Below are 19,421 nucleotides of genomic sequence, written 5' to 3'. Positions count from 1 at the left end.
AGGGTACAGATAGTGATTTCATTTCCTTCAGACACCCAAAGTGAGGTCACTGAATCATATAGTAATGTCATTTTTTGTTTGTTTAATATATTTTTATTGATTTCAGAGAGAGGGAGAGATAGAAACATTAATGATGAGAATCATTGATCAGCTGCCTCCTGCATGGCCTCTACTGGGGATTGAGCCCACAACCCAGGCATGTGCCCTGACCAGGAATAGAACCATGGCCTCTTGGTTCATAGATTGATGCTCAACCACTGAGCCAAACCGGCTGGGCGTAATTTCATTTTTAATTTTCTGAGGAACTTCCATACTTTTCATAGTGGCTGTACCAATTTACATTACCACCAACAGTGCACAACGGTTCCTGTTTTCCATAGCCTCACCAATTCTTACCTCTTTTTTGATAATACCCTTTCTTATAAGTGTGAGGTGACATCTCATCGTGGTTTCAATTTGCATTTCCTTGATGATTAGCGATGTTGAGTACATTTTCATGTGTTTGTTGGTCATTCCTATGTTTTCTTTGGAAGAATGTCTATTCAGGGACTCTGCCCATTTTTAAACCAGATTCTTTTTGCTGAGAGATATGAGTTTATCACATTCTTCTTGTTGTTTTTGTGTGTTAATCCTCACCGGAGGATATTTAACATTGATTTTTAGAGAGAGTGGAAGGGAGGGAGAGAGAAGAGAAACATCAATGTGAGAGAGACACATTGATTTGTTGCCTTCCGTACATGTCCTGACCAGGCTGGGGATCATACCTGCAACCAAGGTACATACCCTTGACCGGAATCAAACCTGGGACCCTTCAATCTGAGGGCTGATGCTCTATCCACTGAGTCAAACCGACTAGGGCCCTCATGTATTTTCCATATTAAATTTTTGTCAAATACATGATTAACAAATATTTTCTCCCACTCTATAGGTTGCCATTTTACTTATTTTGTTGTGCAGAAGCTTTTTAATTTGGTGTAGTTCCACTTATTGATTTTAGCTTTTGTTGCCAAGACCAATGTCAAGGAGCTTTTACCTTGTGCTTTTTTCTAGTTTTGCAAGTTTCAGGTCTTACATTTGAGTTTTTAATCCATCTCAAGTTAATTTTTGTGAGTAGTGTAAAATAGGCGTCCAATTTCATTATTTTGCATATGAATATCCAGATTTCCCAATACCATTTATTGAAGAGACTAATCTATGTGTTGATTTAATTGGCATAGTAAATTAAATCTTTACTTTTATTTTCTATGCAACAAAGCTATTGATGTTTGCATAGTAAAGTTATAATTAGCCCTTTTACTGAGTATTAAATAATTTTATCTTTACTTTCCAGATACATATCACTGACAATCACTACAATTTGCCCTCTTCCTATCTCATTTTTATAGCTCATTTCTTTTTCTTGTCTAACTGCATTGGCTAGTACTTCCCAGACAGGATTGAAAACAACAAAGGTGATGGTCTGAATCTTATGGCACTGCTTCCAGTGTTTAGTCATTAAGGATGATATAATGTTGAGCTTCACATGACTGTTTTGTTCTCATTTCTCAGGCCTTAGGGAAGCTTTTTCTAACTACATGATCGAAAGTCCCTCACCCTTATAGATTTGTAGATCTCTAATTAGTATGCTTTTATTTTCTTATAGCAATTATTTCTATATTTAATGTATATTGTGTATATGAAGTCTGAATTTTTTTGTGCATTTACTTTTAAAAATTCTTTTTGCCTTCATTTAAATGTCAGCATCACAAAAGCAAGAACCTGATCTGCCCAGTGCATAGCACCTTTCTGACCAGTAAACATTGGACCTTCTAACTAAAAAAAGAAAAGAATGCACTTATGCTTCCTCCCATCTTTTCACCACCTCCCATTTTATTACTTAAACATTTCCACATTTCACTATGCTATTGTACCACATTTTCCATCATTCGGCAGTTGCATGTGTAAAATGCTTTCCAAACACCAGCAGTGCTTTTACTACCATTCTTTAACTTTTGTTTAGATTTTTTTTGTCATTTTCTTTGAGATCTAGTGAGTGCAGTCTCTGACCCTTTCATGTTTTGGAGTCTCTGCTGTCTCTTATGTTTGAACAAGTTAGTAAGTATATTTGAGTCATAATATATTTTCTTAGATATTTCTTAGCACTTAGACACTGCTCCCCTATCTTTTGTTAGGAAATAGTGCTCACACTGGCATGCTTTTTCTCTTGCCTTGCTCTGCTAGTGAGGGCAGGTTGTGCTGGTTATTTGCTTGTTTGCTCTCAAGTTCACTTTCCCCCCTTTCTCAGCATTTCAGAGAATGTCACAAGCTTTCTTACTCTTTGGCTTCTGAGTTTGTTCTGCCAATATAGGCAGAACCAGGCCTACGGAGGCCTGGGTTTCTTTGATTCAAAAAACATCTTAAGTCAGTGAGTGGCTTTGCCTTTTACTTGGATCCATTTGTCCATGCTCCCAGCTCTCTCCTTTGTCCTTTCTTCCAGTCAGGCCTGCCTTAGTTTTAGCCTCCACCAGTTTCAAATTCCCTCCTTTTGCAATAGCCAGGGAGACTTCTATTTTCTGACTGGACTCTGACAAACTCAGGGGTGAATAGATGTGCTAAACTACAACAAAATTTTCTATCTTCCTTTTTTTCTCCAGCCACCACCTTTCAAATAATATAGAACAGGTTTGTGTTTCTTTCATATTTTTGATATTTGTGAAGGAATATTTTGGCTTTTTAAATACTTGTTAAGCATGGAGAGTATAAGCTATCTTAACCTGCACCCATTATCAGTATTTTGCATAGCATTTTTGGAACTCTTGCGCTTATGAAACAAGTATAGAGAGATATAGCCTGAGATTGCATTGGCATTTTAAGAATTGGAGCTCTTAAGTCATGATTTTAAAAATTATTTTGCCCTACTGGCATGGCTCAGTGGTTGAGCATCAACCTATGAACTTGGAGGTCATGGTTCAATTCCTGGTCAGGAAATATGCCTAGGTTGCGGGCTTGATCCCCAGTGTGGGGTGTGCAGGAGTTAGCCAATCAATGATTCTCTCATCATTGATGTTTCTCTGTCTCCCTTCCTCCTTGAAATAAAAATTCATATATATATATATATATATATATATATGTAAAATTAAAGTATTTTGGAAAATGTTAATCTTAAATACAAAATTGAGTCATCTTACAGAGCAAATATTTAAATATTTTGGGTACAAACTTTGTGCTAATTTCTCTAGTTTATGGGGATATATAATACACACGAGACAAAAATTATTGTCCTTGCTTCCTGCCTTTCTCATCTAAGGTAATAACCCTGAAACTATGTAAAGAGAATAAGAAAATTATTGTGGGTTTCCAAGATGACCAAGAAAAGAAGGAATAACGGTTGTGCCAAAAAAGGCCAAGGCCATGTGCAACCTATTTGTTGCACCAACTGCGCCCAGTGCATGCCCAAGGACAAGGGTATTAAGTTTGTCATTCAAAAGATAGTAGAGGCCACAGCCATTAGGGACATCTCCAAAGCAAGTGTCTTCGACACCTATGTGCTCCCCAAGCTGAATGTGAAACTACATTACTGTGAGCTGTGCCATTCACAGCAAAGTAGTCAGGAATCATTCTTGTGAAGCTCGGAAGGACCGAACACCCCCATCCTGATTTACACCTGCGGGTGCTGCCCCACAACCTCCACCAAAGCCCACTTAAGGAGCTAAGTCTTTAAGGAGTGAAGAAAAGTTCTCTGGGGGGGGGGGGGGGGGGGGGGGGAATAAATGAAAATTGTACTTTAAAAAAAAGAAAAAAATTGTGATCCTAACATACCCCAGATTGATCTAATCGGGCAATTAACAGGCACCTTAAAACTTTTATAATAAAATGAGTTTTTGCCTGTCAATCTTTCATCTTCACAAAGGCAGAAAATTTGCCATCTCAGCCATTTTCCATATGATGGGTACTTGCAGTACAAATGTTCTATTAGTGACACATCTTAGAACATGATTCAAGAGTGTTTCCTTCCTATACTCTGTCCTAAAAATTAGTCAGAAAGGCCTGGTTGGATATCAAGGCATCATGTGAACCAAAGATAAGGTATTATCAAAGCGTCCTACTTTGTGAAACCAGGGCATAGTCCCCAACCCACACAACTCATCCAATTCTGTCCTTCAGAAGCAGGGCCAGGTCCTGCTGGTCCGTCTCCCCAAGCTTATTAATCAGAAGTAGCATCTTCTTGTTGGTTTACTTACTCCTAAAATGTGTTTACAGGAAGCTCTAATTATTACTGGTTCAGTTCATTAATCTTGCTTAAAGAGATCACATAATGCTAACAATTAAAACAGATTTGCAGTTAGGTTTTGGTAACCAATAGTAAAATGCAACAACTTCTTAAAAGGAAATAAAAGCTGGTTGCTGTTCCTATCTAAGAGTATGAAATCAAAAGTTGAAAATTTTTCAGTAATCTTTGTAAATTTTCTTAAATTCTGTATGTAGTTATTTAGTATTCATAATTCACTCAAGTATTTATGGAATGCTATGCATCACACTGTTCTTTGACAAAAACTACAGTGAAGGAATAGTGATGGTGTCCTTTTAGATGGGAGATCAGGAAAATGCTTCTTTGAGGTGACATTCGTGAAGAGACTGAACGGGTAGCAAGCTATCCAAGTCTCGAAGAAAAGAACTTCCCAGCCAGGCAGGGAGAAAACACAAAAACCCTCAGGTGGGGGTACAACGCAAGTGAGAAACTAGTAGATGAGACTGTGGTGATATAATTTAGGGGATTAAACATGTAAACCACAGTAGGAGCTTTGCATTTTGTTTTGAGCATTAAATTACTGGATTGTGAAAAGAATGTGATTTATATTTCACTCTGGTGGCTGTATGGGGAATAGATATGTGTGTGTGGTTGTGGTGCTGAGTTAAGAGTAGAAGTGAAAAGAAAGGTAAGGAGATTGTGGTAGTGGTCTGGCTCAAAGATGATTGTAGGTTGGATTGGAGTGGTAAACATGAAAGTAGTGAGAAGCTACAGATCCAAATACATTTTTAAGGCAGAGCTTATGGATCTTGATGGTTTAAATATAGGATGAGGGTGTTAGAGGGAAAAGAAATAATAAAGGGTAACTCCTTCATTTGTGTCTTGAGCCAATTAATGAAAATGGGAATCCTAGAGAATAAAGTCTGAAGCACACAAATCAAGAGCTCTTTTTCTAGAGAATTCGCAATGTTAAATCAAGTATCTAAACCGACTGCTGTTGAGAGCTCTGAGATTAAGACTAGATAACTTGAATGAAGTTGACCTTAAAGTAGGGTTCTTAAAATCAAGAACCTGGATGAGATTGCCTAGGAAGACTGCATTTTAGGGCACTCCCAAAGTTCAGAAATCAAGAGGACAAATGTGTACAGCAAATTAGAACAGGATCTAAAGAATCCCAACTTTTAAGCCAAAATTTTTATTAAAATACTGCAATTAAGAAATTATATTGCAACTGATACATGACAATTACTATTGAAAGTCTAGCAGTGATCTGGTATTTTTTTAAAATGCAAGTTATGCATTCTAAGACTTTCAAAACAGACTATTCTGAAATAACCGCACAATATAGTCAAAACATATTTATTACTTTTTAGTGTAATTTTGTACACTTCAGTACAAATACAAGATAGAGCCATATTTACAGGTATTGAAATCCGTATATTCAAACCCCGTATCTAAATACAGTAGTGTTAAGTCCTGATTTAAGTCCAAATCAGAACTATAATAGTTCTGATTTGCAGAGTGACTTACTTTATGCCCTGCCCCCTTCCCCCGGGAAATAATCCCTTAAAGCTAAGGCTGTTTAAACAGAACAATAGATTATTTTTGAAATGGGGGTAACAATTCATTCTTTGCAAAGTTTTAAGCACCTCCTTTCCAATATATTACAAGTGTGAAATAGATATATAAAATTAGAAGATAAAATCATTCATTTGGGCTATTAAAAGCATGATGTCTTTAAAAAAGGGCTGAAGCATGGGAATTTTCAGGGTGTTAAAAATCTGGAAATATAGTCCAAGTTTTAAAATGAAAAGTTGAACTACATAGAAAAAAACAGTAGGGAAGCTGGTACTACAGGGTAAAGACTTTCTAACAGACCCACCTTCACAAAATAGATTTTATTACAACATAGTTTGAATATGTCCCTTTTAAAACAAAAATTAAAACCCTGAGGTTTCCTAGGGGCTATTCTTATTTCCATTCTCAAATTATTTGAATCAAGGAGCCCACCAAAATGTGTATTCTCTGATATTATGTCTATTTTTAGAAACAGTCCCTGGTTACCTCAAGAAGGTTAGTAGCTGGACACCATGTCTGTATTAAAGTGCAATATTTAAAATAATTTTTTATAGAATAAGTGATTCAAATATTGTAAAAATAGACTACAAAAATTTTAATTTTCTGTGTTTAAAAATTCACCAGGAAATTTCAAACCAGGCATCCTTTATATGAGTTACCATCTGATCAGGAAACCTTTGCCTACAAAATAGCAAATTGCTTACTTCTTTCCTGGAAATATACAGGACTACATTAGTAAGGGTTCTAGCTTAACAGTTCTCTTCCAAGTTTCATTTACATGCACTAATCAAGTCCAGCAAATGTTAACAATCTCATAGGTATAAACATTTCATGATGATAAAACTTATGACATTTGGTTCTTCTTACATTTTATGCTCAAGTTACAATAAAAAAAAATCAGTCTCCAGTATAAGATTCTAATTCCTCTTAATAATACTGGAACATTTTTGTATTTTAGAAAATATCATCCATACTATCTCTTACAGTTTATTTTTTAAATATTATTGAAAAGGCTGAGCATTATCTTCTATACCTTAAATTATGCTTAAAGCAACAAGAGCAATTTCAAAATTTTAGTATCCCAGAATGTAATTACATTAATGTCTCACATCACAAAATAAGCCCTTGGTGCTGGCAGTTCTCTGAAAGCACATGAAAACATCTGCCTCAACAGGAAAAAAAGGCTCTAAAATTGGATAAGATTTTGAAATTAAGATTTTTTCTGCATAAAGAAACCCTTGTGACTTGATATAATACTGGCAGTGTCATGCTAAGGCCAGCTGACCAATATTTTAGCAGAGAAAAAAAAAAGCCAAGGTAATTTTATAGTAGCAATAGTTTCTTTTTTTATTTTAATATACTTTAGGAAAACAATATACAAAGCTGAGCTTCTCCACCATTTCCAGCTAACAGTAGGAAGCTCCAATTACACAAATTTAGCGTTTTGTGATGGCTAAGAACAGCAGTCAGCACCAGACTTGAACAGTTAGCTACAACACAAACATCCTTCAAAATGAAATGTCATAATAGCAAGACAGGTAAACCAGGATTTAACAAATGACAACCACTTGGGAAGTGACTTAATCATTCTTGTTGAATTTCATAGTTCATTAAATATCTTATACACATTTCCTGTTAATCTGCTTTAAACGAAACCTCCTTTAAGGACTTATTTCAATTAAGTATAAATATTCAACAAGAATAGTTCTGATAAAGAATCCCCAGGTAGTTCAAATTCTAATATGCATTTGACAAAAGGAAAAGAAAAATAACATTTTATTTGTTTTAACATGTTTATTACAACAGATACAATTCACATCTGACTAGCTTTGTTTCCTCTTTCCCCTCCCACAACCATGTTCATTGGGCCATTTCCTTACATTTGAGCAATCAATGTACTTTCAGCACACACTCACGTCCAGCAGTACTTTTAGGTCCATTCCATTCTTACAGGGTGCAAATGGATTTCAATAATTTATACAAACAAGTGGGTTATGCTCAATCACTGCAATTTTAAGCTACTGTACACAGGAATGAAAAGATTATAGAAAAGTGCCATAGCAACAGTGCCTTAAGAAAGGAGAAAAAAGAGGAGCCTTAAAAAATGGATAAAATCAAATCAAGTATTTCAGAGGGAAATGGAACACATCGGAAATGAAAAAAACATTTCTCTGCAAAACAAACGGAGAAGCACTGCTCTTGATCAGGTGCAAGTGTGGAAATAGTTGTTTCATGATACTTTGTACACTGCCTATATGGTTCAAAATTGTATCTCCTTAGACACAGATCACCTGGCGCTTGCACTGAATTTCTGAAAATGCAAGATTTCTGAATGATAAATTAAACCCCCCCATTTTTTTTTTTTCTTCTTAAAAAAGCTAATTTTGCAGACAGGTTTACATGTAAAAGGCTAGGTATTTAGCCACCTCAGCATTAATTAGTTTTGGATGTCTAAGCTCTGTTACACATGGCTTCCCATGGCTTCACTCTACAAAACATATTTACAACGTGAAGAATACATCTACATTAAATCTACATTTCAAGGGTTTTACATCAGTCTTGTCTCTTTCCCCTGAATCAACTCTCACAGACCCCAGTCCCCTTGTCATTTCCTTTGCCCAGCTTAACGGTCCAAAGTCTACTTAAATGCAGATCAAAAATGTTAAGATTGGGCAACAGATTTACAGTTCCTGTACTCAAAACCATGTGCAATTATTCACATCTTCAGACCATGAAGGAATTCTGATTTTTTAGCTTTTCAAGTTCCTTAATTTGTTGTCTCAAAAATAGTATCCTGAAAAAAATAAGAAGGCATTAGAACTGTGTGGTCGTCATATAAATGTTACAGAAAAACCAAACTTCTAACAACAAAATTATCTTTTAAAAAACGAGTAACTACTAGTTAAGACAAAATAATTAAAAACTGGTAAGTCTGTAGTTAAGAAAACCATTAAATATATTTTACATAAGAATATATATTACACAAGAATGACAAAAGAATGTTTTCTAGTTGTCAATTTCTCAATAATTAATTTGAATATAAAGATTGATTTAAAACATAGTGTTTACTGTATCATCACACATACACAAAGGCAGTAGATATTGAACGAGATAAACCTATACTGAATGTTTTCTGGACTAAAATATAGTAAGTATAGTAATGATGGAATTAACTAGGTGGAACAAACTAATTGTTTGAAGAACAGTTCTCAATATAACTGTAAATTCATAAAAATGGAGCCAAGTCAAGTCCCATAGAAATGTATATTTAACACAAAATAAAACCCAAACTCCACAGCTAATCAGATTTCCATAAACTTCATAAAATCTTTTGTATACTGGCTTGATAATTGACTGTATATACTGTTTTAATACATCGCATAAGAAATAGTATAATTTCCTAAAAGCTAAATCATCTGTCTAGCAAGCCAAAAGGAAATTAAGCTTTATGTATGTTAGAGCTCCGTTCAGAGCAATCTTAGAGTAAAAGAATCCCAGTTGATATTCAAAAACTGCCTCCACATATTTTAGAGATTGGGACATTAGATAAAAACTCAATTTTTCCAAGTTTACTATAAAACCCAACTTGGTATTTTACTAAATATGCCTGGTTTCATGACAAGTTTAACTCTACCTTATACAGACAGGATGTGAAGCCATTTAAAGTTTGTCCTCAAGTTTGTAACAGGTGTTTAAAAAATGAGACAATAAGAGCTTAGGTGAAAACAGATATATGTCACTGAACCAGCTGAAAATTATATTCCTACTGTAATTTCCAAGAATCTATTGATGATACAAGCATAATGTAAATAGTAGTTTGAAATTTCAACTGAAATAAATACCCTGAGCAATAGATAAGTCCCCTCAATTCAAGAGTGACCCTTTATAATTAGTTGCTGTCCAATTTCACTTTTTAAATAATATATTACCATAATTTAGAGTTATAACACAAGAAAAAAAGTCTAATGAAGCCATGTGTTAAGAAAAATAAAATTTAGATGCCATTAGCACTCACTAGAAATAGTATTAAATTATAAAAACGTAAGTTATAGTAATATAATGGAACATGACACAATATATCAAAGAAACATTAAAGTTCACTTCTGAAATTTAAAGTTATGTTCTCCAGTCTGACTTAAGATATATAATTCTAAGAAACAAAAAAAAAATTTCAGCAAAAAACTTACCTTTGCTCTCTCAAAGTTGCTTGAATTTCACATACTCGGACTAAAGATCTTAAATTTTTTAATTCAGTACAAATTTCTGACATATGAACACTCCCCATGTTATGGGCTTCTTCTCGCAATCTTGATGCCTATAATTACAGAAAACCACATAAAATATAAATCACATATAAGAAATAAAACATTAAGTTTTAGAGTAGAACTTTACACCAAGATTGCAGAAAAATTATTTTCCTTTAAACCCACAGAAATTCGAGACATTAAAAATAGCAGCAAAGTAGAAGGATGCTGCATGGACATGCTCCTGGGAACAAGCTGGAATTACAACTGAAATATGGAAAGGCTTCCTGAATAATCAATGGAAAACTCACAGGACAGAACCCTGATACCCAAGGACTGAAGGTAGAGACCACATAGAAACTGGTAGAAGGGGCAGAGACGAGAAAGGGCTGGCCAGGCACCCACAGACAGCACCTGAAGTCCTGGAGAGATATCTCAGCTGTGAGGCAGTGCCACTGAGAACTCTGGGATCTAACCCCGAAGCTGTGCTCCCCAGCAGAGAGCACCAAATCTGAGGAGGGTACCCACATAACATCTAGCTGTGAAAAGCAGTGGGTTGCTATCTGCCAGGGAGTGGCAGCTTCAAGTTTGGGCACCCTCACAAATATTCCCTGTGGAGCCACCACCTTGTACTCCTGCAGAGGGAGGGTGAAGTGGACTGGAGCTGTGAGAGCAGAACCCAGGACTGGGGATTCGGGGGATAGAGCTCAGAAGGCAGACACCCCAAGTTTCCTGGGCTGAGTCATTCCCTCACACAGGGGAGGGAGGACATCTTTCCCACATTGACATCTGCCTTGCCTGGGGGGAAGACAGTTGACAAACCCTACCAGAAAACACCTTGCCCTGAGGCCACTTAAGAGATTAAAAGTGACAATTAGCCTCTAGACAGAAGCAACTGCCCCACTTGGTTGAAAAAACTCTTGCTACAACTGAGGACCACTGCCTGAGAGCAATTCAAGTTGAAATCCTATTAGTCTGCAGGCAGAGGTTTTGAGTCTTTGCCAGATCCAATTAGTCAGAAACAGCCTTTAACACTGTCCTGCACTAGAGATTGAGCGGTATAGAGGATCTAACCTAAAACATAGTCACAAACCCAAACAGACAAACTAAAATGAGGAAACAAAGAAACAATCCCCAAATCAAAGAATTAGTGAATTCTCCAGAAAAAGAGATAAATGAAGCAGAGATAAGAAATTTATCTGAGAGTTCAGAGTAATGATGTTAAAAATGCTCAACAGTATGGAAAAAGATATAGTAACCATGAAAAAGAATAGAGATAAAGAATGACATAACACAAATAAAGAACAGATTGGAAGGAATACACAGCAGATTAGGGGAAGCTGAGGATTGAATCAGTGAATTAGAAGACAGAGTTGAAAATATCACTCAATCAGAGAACCAAAAAGAAAAAAACAATTAAAAAACAGGAGGACAACTTAGGGAGATGTGGGATAATGTGAAACATAACAATATTAGAATAGTAGGTGTGCCAGAAGAGGCAGAAAGTGAGAAAGGAACAGAGAAGGTGTTTGAAGAAATAATGGCAGAAAACTTCCCTAACCTGGTAAAGGAAAAAGTCACACAAGTTCAAGAGGCACAGAGAACCCCAAACAAGAAGAACCCAAAAAGACTCATGCCCAGACACATCATAATTAAAATGCCAAAAATTAAAGACAAAGAGAGAATCTTAAAAGCATCAAGAGAAAAGAAAACTGTTACCTACAAAGGAGTTCCCATAAGGCTGACACCTGATTTCTCATCAGAAACTCTACAGGCCAGAAAGGAATGGCATGAAGTACTCGAGGTAATGCAAAGCAAGGATCTCAGACCAAGATTACTATATCCAGCAAGGCTATCATTCAAAATAGGTGGTCAAATAAACAGCTTCCCAGACAAAAAAAGGCTAAAGGGGTTCATCACCACTAAGCCAGCATTATAAGAAATGCTAAAGGGATTGCTGAAGGGATTCCTGAGAAGAAGAAACAGAAAGAGAAACCTACCATACAGAATTAAAATGGCTATAAATAAGTACCTCTCAATAATAACCCAAAATGTAAATGGATTAAATGCTCCAATTAAAATGTGTAGGGTAGCTGAACAGATACAAAAACATGACCCAACTATATGCTGTCTACAAGAGTCTCACCTCAAAACAAAAGACACACACAAGATGAAAGTGAAGGGATGGAAAACATTTTTCCATGCAAATGGAAAAGAAAAAAAAAGCTGGAGTAGCAATACTCATATCCGACAAAATAGACTTTAAAAGCATCATGCTAGGTGAAATAAGCAAGTCGGAGAAAGATAAATATCATGATCTCACTCATTTGTGGAATATAATGAACAACATTAACTGATGAACAAAAATAGATCCAGAGGGGAGGGGAAATATATACTAGAATATAATAGAAAAAAATCTGTTATTTGCAGATTTTTAATATTTCCTACAACTTTTGTGGTCTCCTACTATATTAATACAGTTTTGGTAATATTATTATACTTAAAATCCTTCTATTTTTAAAATATTAATGTTTATTGCATGTAACATTATTATATTTAAAATCATTTGGTTGGAATAAAAAAAAACTTGAAATAAATAAATCCACAAAAATGCTGGGTGAATCTAAGGGGAAAATTATTTTCTTTAAAAAACACACACAAAAAATAAAACAAAACAACTCTCATATAGTGGAAGATACTTAGAATAGTATAGCACTAGGATAGGATGACTCATGATTTGTCACCAATAAAAAGATGCTGGGTCAGCCAAAGTTCAGGTATAATGCTGATAAAAAGGCCTCACTGTATTCCTGTATTATTAAACAACATACCTCTGTGAACTTACAGAACATTTCAGATGGGCAGTTACCTGATAAAAGGGAGAAGCCAATGGCAGTAATTTCAATGCCTTAAGTGCCCTCATCCTAAAACAAAAACATCTCTTAAATTCTAAAAGCTTAGTCTAGTGGGAGAATCATAAGATTAAAACTACTAACAGGTTCTAAAACTATCAGAATGACTGGTTGAATGGAAAAGCACATTGTCTTTGAGCCGCATCAATGGGGTGATTTTGGTATAATTTAGCTGGTCTTAAGGGACTCAATGATAAAATGGGAAAACTCATTATATGCACTGGTTAGTGGTTTTGTTTTTGTTTTTTTTAAACCTCATCTGAGGATACTTTTTTATTGATTTTTAGAGAGTGGAAGAGAGAGGGAAAGAGAGAGAGAAATATCAATGTGAGAGAAACACACTGATTGGTTGTCTTCTGCACAAGCCCAAACTAGGGCCCAGGCTGGGGAGGAACCTGCAACCAAGGTACATGCCCTTGACTGGAATTGAACCCAGGAGCCTTTGGTCCACAGGCTGACACTCTTTCCACTGAGCCAAACCGGCTATGGCTGGTTAGCAGTTTTAAGTGGAAAAAACAAAGCATTTGGTACAGATCTAAATGCTTAGTACTTGATAATGGTAGCTACAATGATAATAAAATATTTTATGTTAAACCACCCTACAGGTAAGTATATATCAAGTATTTTATAAAATAGACAACCTATTTAGAAATTAGTTGCTTTAAATATAGCTTGAATATAGCAGTCTAGATTAGGTATTTTAAAAGAATTTAAATTATACTTTTTTAGTTATCCAAAGGCAAAATATCTACTGTGAATCATGTAACATACCTGCTTCTCTGCATGATCTGCAGGCCATCCTTGAACATGTTTTATGAGATTTTCATTGAAATGTGCTGCTAGCGTAGGTGTTAATGAACATGTAGTTCGGGTAGATGAATTCTGTGGTACAACTGCTGCATTTGATGCATTACTGCCAGAAGTATGATTTGGACCAGGTGATGGACTTCTCTGGCTACTGGAAGAGAAAACACAATTGAATGTGTAGTGTATCTACAAGCAGTTTCTAGGTATCCTAGATATTGTCTGTTGATACCTTCTATTCAAGATATCCAAATACCTAAGAAAAATTTATTTTAACACTAGAGGCCCGGTGCACAAAATTCGTGCTTGGGTAGGGTCCCTGGGCCTGGCTGGCGATCAGGGCCGATCAAGGCCTTCTGGCTGCCGGCTGGGACCTCCCTTCCCCAGCTGCTGGCCGGGGCATTCCTTCTTTCCATGCCGCCCCCTTGGTGGTTAGAGCATGTCATAGCAAGCAATCGAACTCCTGAGGGGACACTTTGCATATTAGCCTTTTATATATATATAGAGATGAACAGAATTTAAAAATTAAAAGTACATTTATATCATATATTCCTCAATATACTTTTGCAGAAAAAAGCCCCTTTAAAAATAATGTCAGAGTCAAACTTAAAATAACAGTATTCTCCAAATTTGACAGCAGAACCTGATGACTTTGTATACTATAAAGACTAATAAGAATGTCACTAAGAAATGGTCACACTTTTTTTTTGTTTGCTTGTTTTATTAATCCTCACCCAAGGATATTTTTTCCATTAATTTTTAGAGAATGGAAAGGAGGGCCAACACTCTAACCCCTGAGCAACCCGGCCATGGCTACATGGTCACATTTTAACAATTGTAGATACAATGCACATCTGAATATTATATCTTAAATACATGTAGATAAGGAGAGGAAAACATATATTGCTCTTGATTAACATCAGAACAGAGTATTGAATCAGAGGGTGAAATAATGAGAAGCAAAATACAGGCATTTTATTGGCTAGCAATGAATTGAGTTTAGTGGCAAAATAAGACCAAAAAAAGTAACACTCTGAGATTGGTTATCTTTATTTAAAACTGTGTGGTTTAGGCTAGGTTTTAGGGTTATGGTGGTGAGAATAAAAAATTTAGTCACCCAAGTTGGTTATTTCCTACCTGCTTCACCAGACTTGGCTCTGAATGAATTTCAGTTATTTCCAAAAACTAAATCTCCCAAAGGATGAAGAGTTTCCATCACTGCGGATACTTAAAATAATACTGCAGCCTCTAAAGACAATTTAAAAGAAGAATTTCCCCAAAATGTTCTGCGCAATAGCAACACTGCTGGAGTAAGTAGACAGCTTCCCAAGGTGATTATTTTGAAGGGGATAACTCTCATTGGGATGTGTTAAGTTCTTAAATGCTTGTTTAGAAAACAACAATAAAAACAACAGTTGAATTATTTTGCCACCTCATAGCAAGAAATAAAAACAGGAAAATCAATCAAATGAAAATCATTTAAAGTTGTATCTGTTCATTTAACAAAGGAAAGTGACAACACGCTACAGCTCTATATGACAAGTAATCCTTATAAGAGCAGTTGAAGCTAAGAGGAAAGCTTGACTAACACACACCATTGGCAACACTGGCCCAAGTTTTAGATGTGAGATTTTTGGCTTCATCAATACACTCAAATCTAAAACTGCTATGAGGAGGTTAAAAATGATGTCTCATTTCCAACAAATAAAGTATTATATAACCATGTGCCTCTTTGTACATGTATTAATTGTACCTCCCATCGTATTCTACTAAGTGAAATCCTAAAGAAAAGAGTCACCTTTCTCAAAATAATCCAGGCTTTACTACACAACAATCTAATTGTTACAGATTGCCTTTGTAAATTTGGTAATACATAAAAGGAAGTTAGGCTATCCATGGATTCTTCCAAGATCAAATTCTATCATATATACATATTTATAATATTTGAACAATGCAGAATGCCATATTAAGGAAAACATAATGTTGTCTCAACACATAACATCAACTCACTTTGAGCGCTGAAGACTTCGAGGGGAAACAGGTTCATGACCTTGTGGTTTGTCAGCAGCTACAGGCTGCTGCTGTGTGGCCGATTGTGAAACTGGTCCTTGCTTAACGACAGGAGTAGTAACCTGAAATGTCAGAATCTGGTGAGACTTCTATCACAATGGCAAATAGCATGGAAATGAAATCAAAGCAAAAGTTCTATCAATAAAACTTCCCAGTTACATTCATTCTTCAGTGATTTTTAAGATAACAAGAGTTGTCGTATATTGTTTCATAATAAGACTGACATTAGTGATCCTATATAATAAAGCGATAATATGCAAATTGACTGTCACACCCTCACACAAGATGGCCACCCCCATGTGGTCACAAGATGGATGGCAGGGGAGGGCAGTTGGGGGTGAGATCAGGCCGGCAGGGGAGTGGTTAGGGGGTGATCAGGCTGGCAGGCAAGCGGTTGGGAGCCAGCAGTCCCAGATTGTGAGAGGGATGTCTGACTGCCAGTTTAAACATCCGCTGGCAGTTGGACATCCCCCAAGGGGTCCCAGATTGGAGAGGGTGCAGGCTGAGCTGAGGGACACCCCCCCACCCCAGTGCAAGAATTTCATGCACCGGGCCTCTAGTATATATAGATAATAGTCCTCCTACCTATCTTCAGGGGATATGATCCAAGACCACCCCAATGGAGGCCTGAAAACCACAGATAGTATCAAATCCTATATATAGCAGGTCCTCACATAATGTCACTTTGTTCAATATCATTTCATTATAAAGTTGACAGAAATTTAACTCTTGTTTTATATCAATTAGCCTACGGTAAAAGTGATTTCATTAAATGTTGCTTTGCATAAAGTTACAGAACCAACTGACTGTGTTAAGCAAGGAGTTAGTACTGTTTATACTGCTTTTTCCTATATGTACATATCTATGATAAAGTTTAATTTATAAATTAGGCATGGTAAGAGATAAACAACAATAACTAATAATAGAATAATTATAATAATATACTGTAATAAAAGTTATGTGAATGTACTCTCTCTCTGATAATTGAGATGGCTACTAAGTGACTAAATGGCCAGGTAATTTATACAGCATGGATATACTGGACAAAGGGATGATTTAAGTTCAGGGTGGGATGAAGTGGAATAAAGAAAGATTTCTTTAGGGCACTCAGAATGGGATGCAATTTAACTTATGAAATGTTTATTCCTGGAATTTTCCATCTAATATTTTTGTTTTTATTTTTTATTTATTTTAGAGAGAGAAGAAAGGAGTGGTGAGAGAAAAGAAGGGAGAAAAGGAAGGAGGGAGAGGAGAAGGGAGGGAAACATTGATTTGTTGTTCCACTTATTTATACTCATTGGTTGGTTCTTGTATGTGCCCTGACCAGGGATCAAAACTACAACCTTGGCATGTCAGGACGACACTCTAACCAACTGAACTACCAAGGCTCCATTTAATATTTTGAACAGCATCTGACTGTAGATAATGGAGGGGAGACTTAACTACTTAGTTGTGTAAAGTACTGTCATTTAGGCCCCCAAATTCACACAACCCTCCAAATCTAGGTAATAATCTTAAATACCACAAAATCTAGAGGTTAAAAATCATAGAATGAGTTTCCAAAGGTCATAGTTAGAAGAGAGTCAAGGTTTGAGACCTAAATCTAATTTCTTTATACAATAAAATGGTCATAAAATTACTTTCCTAGTATACCAGCATAAGAAACGAGTTCTCCTGATTTTGAGCCCAGTTTTCTTTTCAAGACACTGCGGTTCTCAACCTGTGGGTCGCGACCCCTGAAAATACATCCTACATATCAAACATTTACATTAAGATTCATAACAGTAGCAAAATTACAGTTATGAAGTAGCAACGAAAATAATTTTATGGTTGGAGGTCACCACAACATGAGGAACTGTATTAAAGGGTCGCAGCATTAGGAAGGTTGAGAACCACTACATACCTCTTCTGATTTACAGTCATATGCTTTGCATAACCTTTTGGTCAAGGAAGGTGCATATACTACAGAAGTCCCATAAGATAATAATAGATCTGAAAAATTCCTAATGCCTAAGTGACATCTCAGCTCCTCAGTGGCCATCTTAACATCATAGCATAACACAGTATGTAAATATTTATGAAGAGTACAACTGCCTAGAGCAGCGGTTCTCAACCTCTGGGTCCCGAAGGGGTCAAACAACCCTTTCACAGGGGTCATCTAAGACATATATATAATTACATATTGTTTTTGTGATTAATCACTATGCTTTAATTATGTTCAATTTGAAACAATGAAATTGGGGGTCACCACAACATGAGGAACTGTATTAAAGGGTCGCGGCATTAGGAAGGTTGAGAACCACTGGCCTAGAGAATTAAGTACAGTAATATGTTGTACAGGTTTTGTAGCCTAAGAGCTATAGAGGATCAGAATTTGTCGCCTTAAAATATGTCTATCTGGAATGAGGCTTACTTTAGGCTAATTAATTTTAACAAACAGAAGACATGAGAGAAGCTCTGAAAACCAAGTAGAAGTTACCCTTTGTAAAAGGCATTTATATTTGCAAGGATGTCTGCCTCAGTGTACCAAGAAGAGGGGGATGACCATATGCACAGAAATGCATATCAATGCAAAAGAACTTAGATCTGCGTAACAAACTTACCCTTTTACTGTGCTTTTTTTGGTAACACCCCATAACCCACTCCCCTTACGCCCAACATCTTTTTTTAATCTTCAGCTGAAGATGGTATTTAAGGTGGTGGCTTCTGACATTTTGGCAAGTTACTCAGTTTTCCTGGTCTTTCCCAGGTATATAGGAAGTATACATGTTGTTCAACTTTTGTTTGTTTTTCTCTTATTAATCTATTTTTTGTGTGTGTGTGCTTTTAAAATATATTTTATTGATTTTTTTGCAGAGAGGAAAGGAGAGGGACGAAAAGTCAGAAACATCGATCAGCTGCCTCCTGCACACCTCCCACTTGGGGATGTGCCCGCAACCAAGGTACATGCCCTTGACCAGAATCAAACCTGGGACCTTTCAGTCCGCAGGCTGACGCTCTATCCACTGAGCCAAACCAGTTAGGACATTAATATGTTTTTTATTATAGGACATCTAACTCAAGAAGCCATGAGTATTGGGACAATTATTTGTCCTCCCCTATAGAGCAAGAGGCAATACCATAGAGTCTAGGTGGGTGATGGCGAACCTTTTGAGCTCGGCATGTCAGCATTTTGAAAAACCCTAACTTAACTCTGGTGCCGTGTCACATATAGAAATTTTTTGATACTTGCAACCATAGTAAAACAAAGATTTACATTTTTGATATTTATTTTATATATTTAAATGCCATTTAACAAAGAAAAATCAACCAGAAAAATGAGTTTGTGTGTCACCTCTGACACATGTGTCATAGGTTTGCCTGGCCTGTGGGCATTGGGCCAAAACAGGCTCTCTGACATTGCCCAAGGGGTCCCGGATTGCAAGAGGGCACAGGCCAGACCAAGGGACCCCACCGGTGCACGATCAGGGCCAGGGAGGGACCGCAGGAAGGCTCCAGGGCATGCCTGGCCCTTCTTGGCCAGTCCCAATCAGCTAGAACCCAACAACAAGCTAAACTACTGGTTGGAGCGTCTGCCCCCTGGTG

The 19,421-nt window shown here is 36.5% G+C and overlaps 1 protein-coding gene and 1 pseudogene across 7 annotated transcripts in view; one reads left to right on the top strand and one right to left on the bottom strand.

Moving 5' to 3' along the window:
- The first annotated feature begins 3,341 nt into the window (after window positions 1-3,341).
- On the top strand, window positions 3,342-3,684 carry LOC139010510 (small ribosomal subunit protein eS26 pseudogene; annotated as a pseudogene).
- Window positions 3,685-7,127: 3,443 nt separating this feature from the next.
- WAC (WW domain containing adaptor with coiled-coil) overlaps window positions 7,128-19,421 on the bottom strand; it is a 93,638-nt gene continuing 81,344 nt past the window's right edge. For 6 of the 7 annotated variants that reach the window (XM_070428594.1, XM_070428593.1, XM_070428585.1 and 3 more), the window contains 4 exons: window positions 15,777-15,898; window positions 13,734-13,920; window positions 9,994-10,121; window positions 7,128-8,600 (listed from right to left, as the gene is read on the bottom strand). In XM_070428594.1, coding sequence (XP_070284695.1) covers window positions 8,531-8,600; window positions 9,994-10,121; window positions 13,734-13,920; window positions 15,777-15,898 — 507 coding nt within the window. In that variant the 3' untranslated portion in view covers window positions 7,128-8,530. The remainder of the gene's footprint in view (window positions 8,601-9,993; window positions 10,122-13,733; window positions 13,921-15,776; window positions 15,899-19,421) is intronic. The other variant, XM_070428582.1, reaches the window with a different exon arrangement.

This window comes from Myotis yumanensis, unplaced genomic scaffold (genome assembly GCF_028538775.1).
Source record: "Myotis yumanensis isolate MYYU_CA2020_CCGP unplaced genomic scaffold, mMyoYum1.0.hap1 SCAF_1, whole genome shotgun sequence".
Classification (NCBI taxonomy): domain Eukaryota; kingdom Metazoa; phylum Chordata; class Mammalia; order Chiroptera; family Vespertilionidae; genus Myotis; species Myotis yumanensis.
Note: the sequence above shows the minus strand (reverse complement) of the source record. Positions and strands in the feature narration are given on the sequence as shown.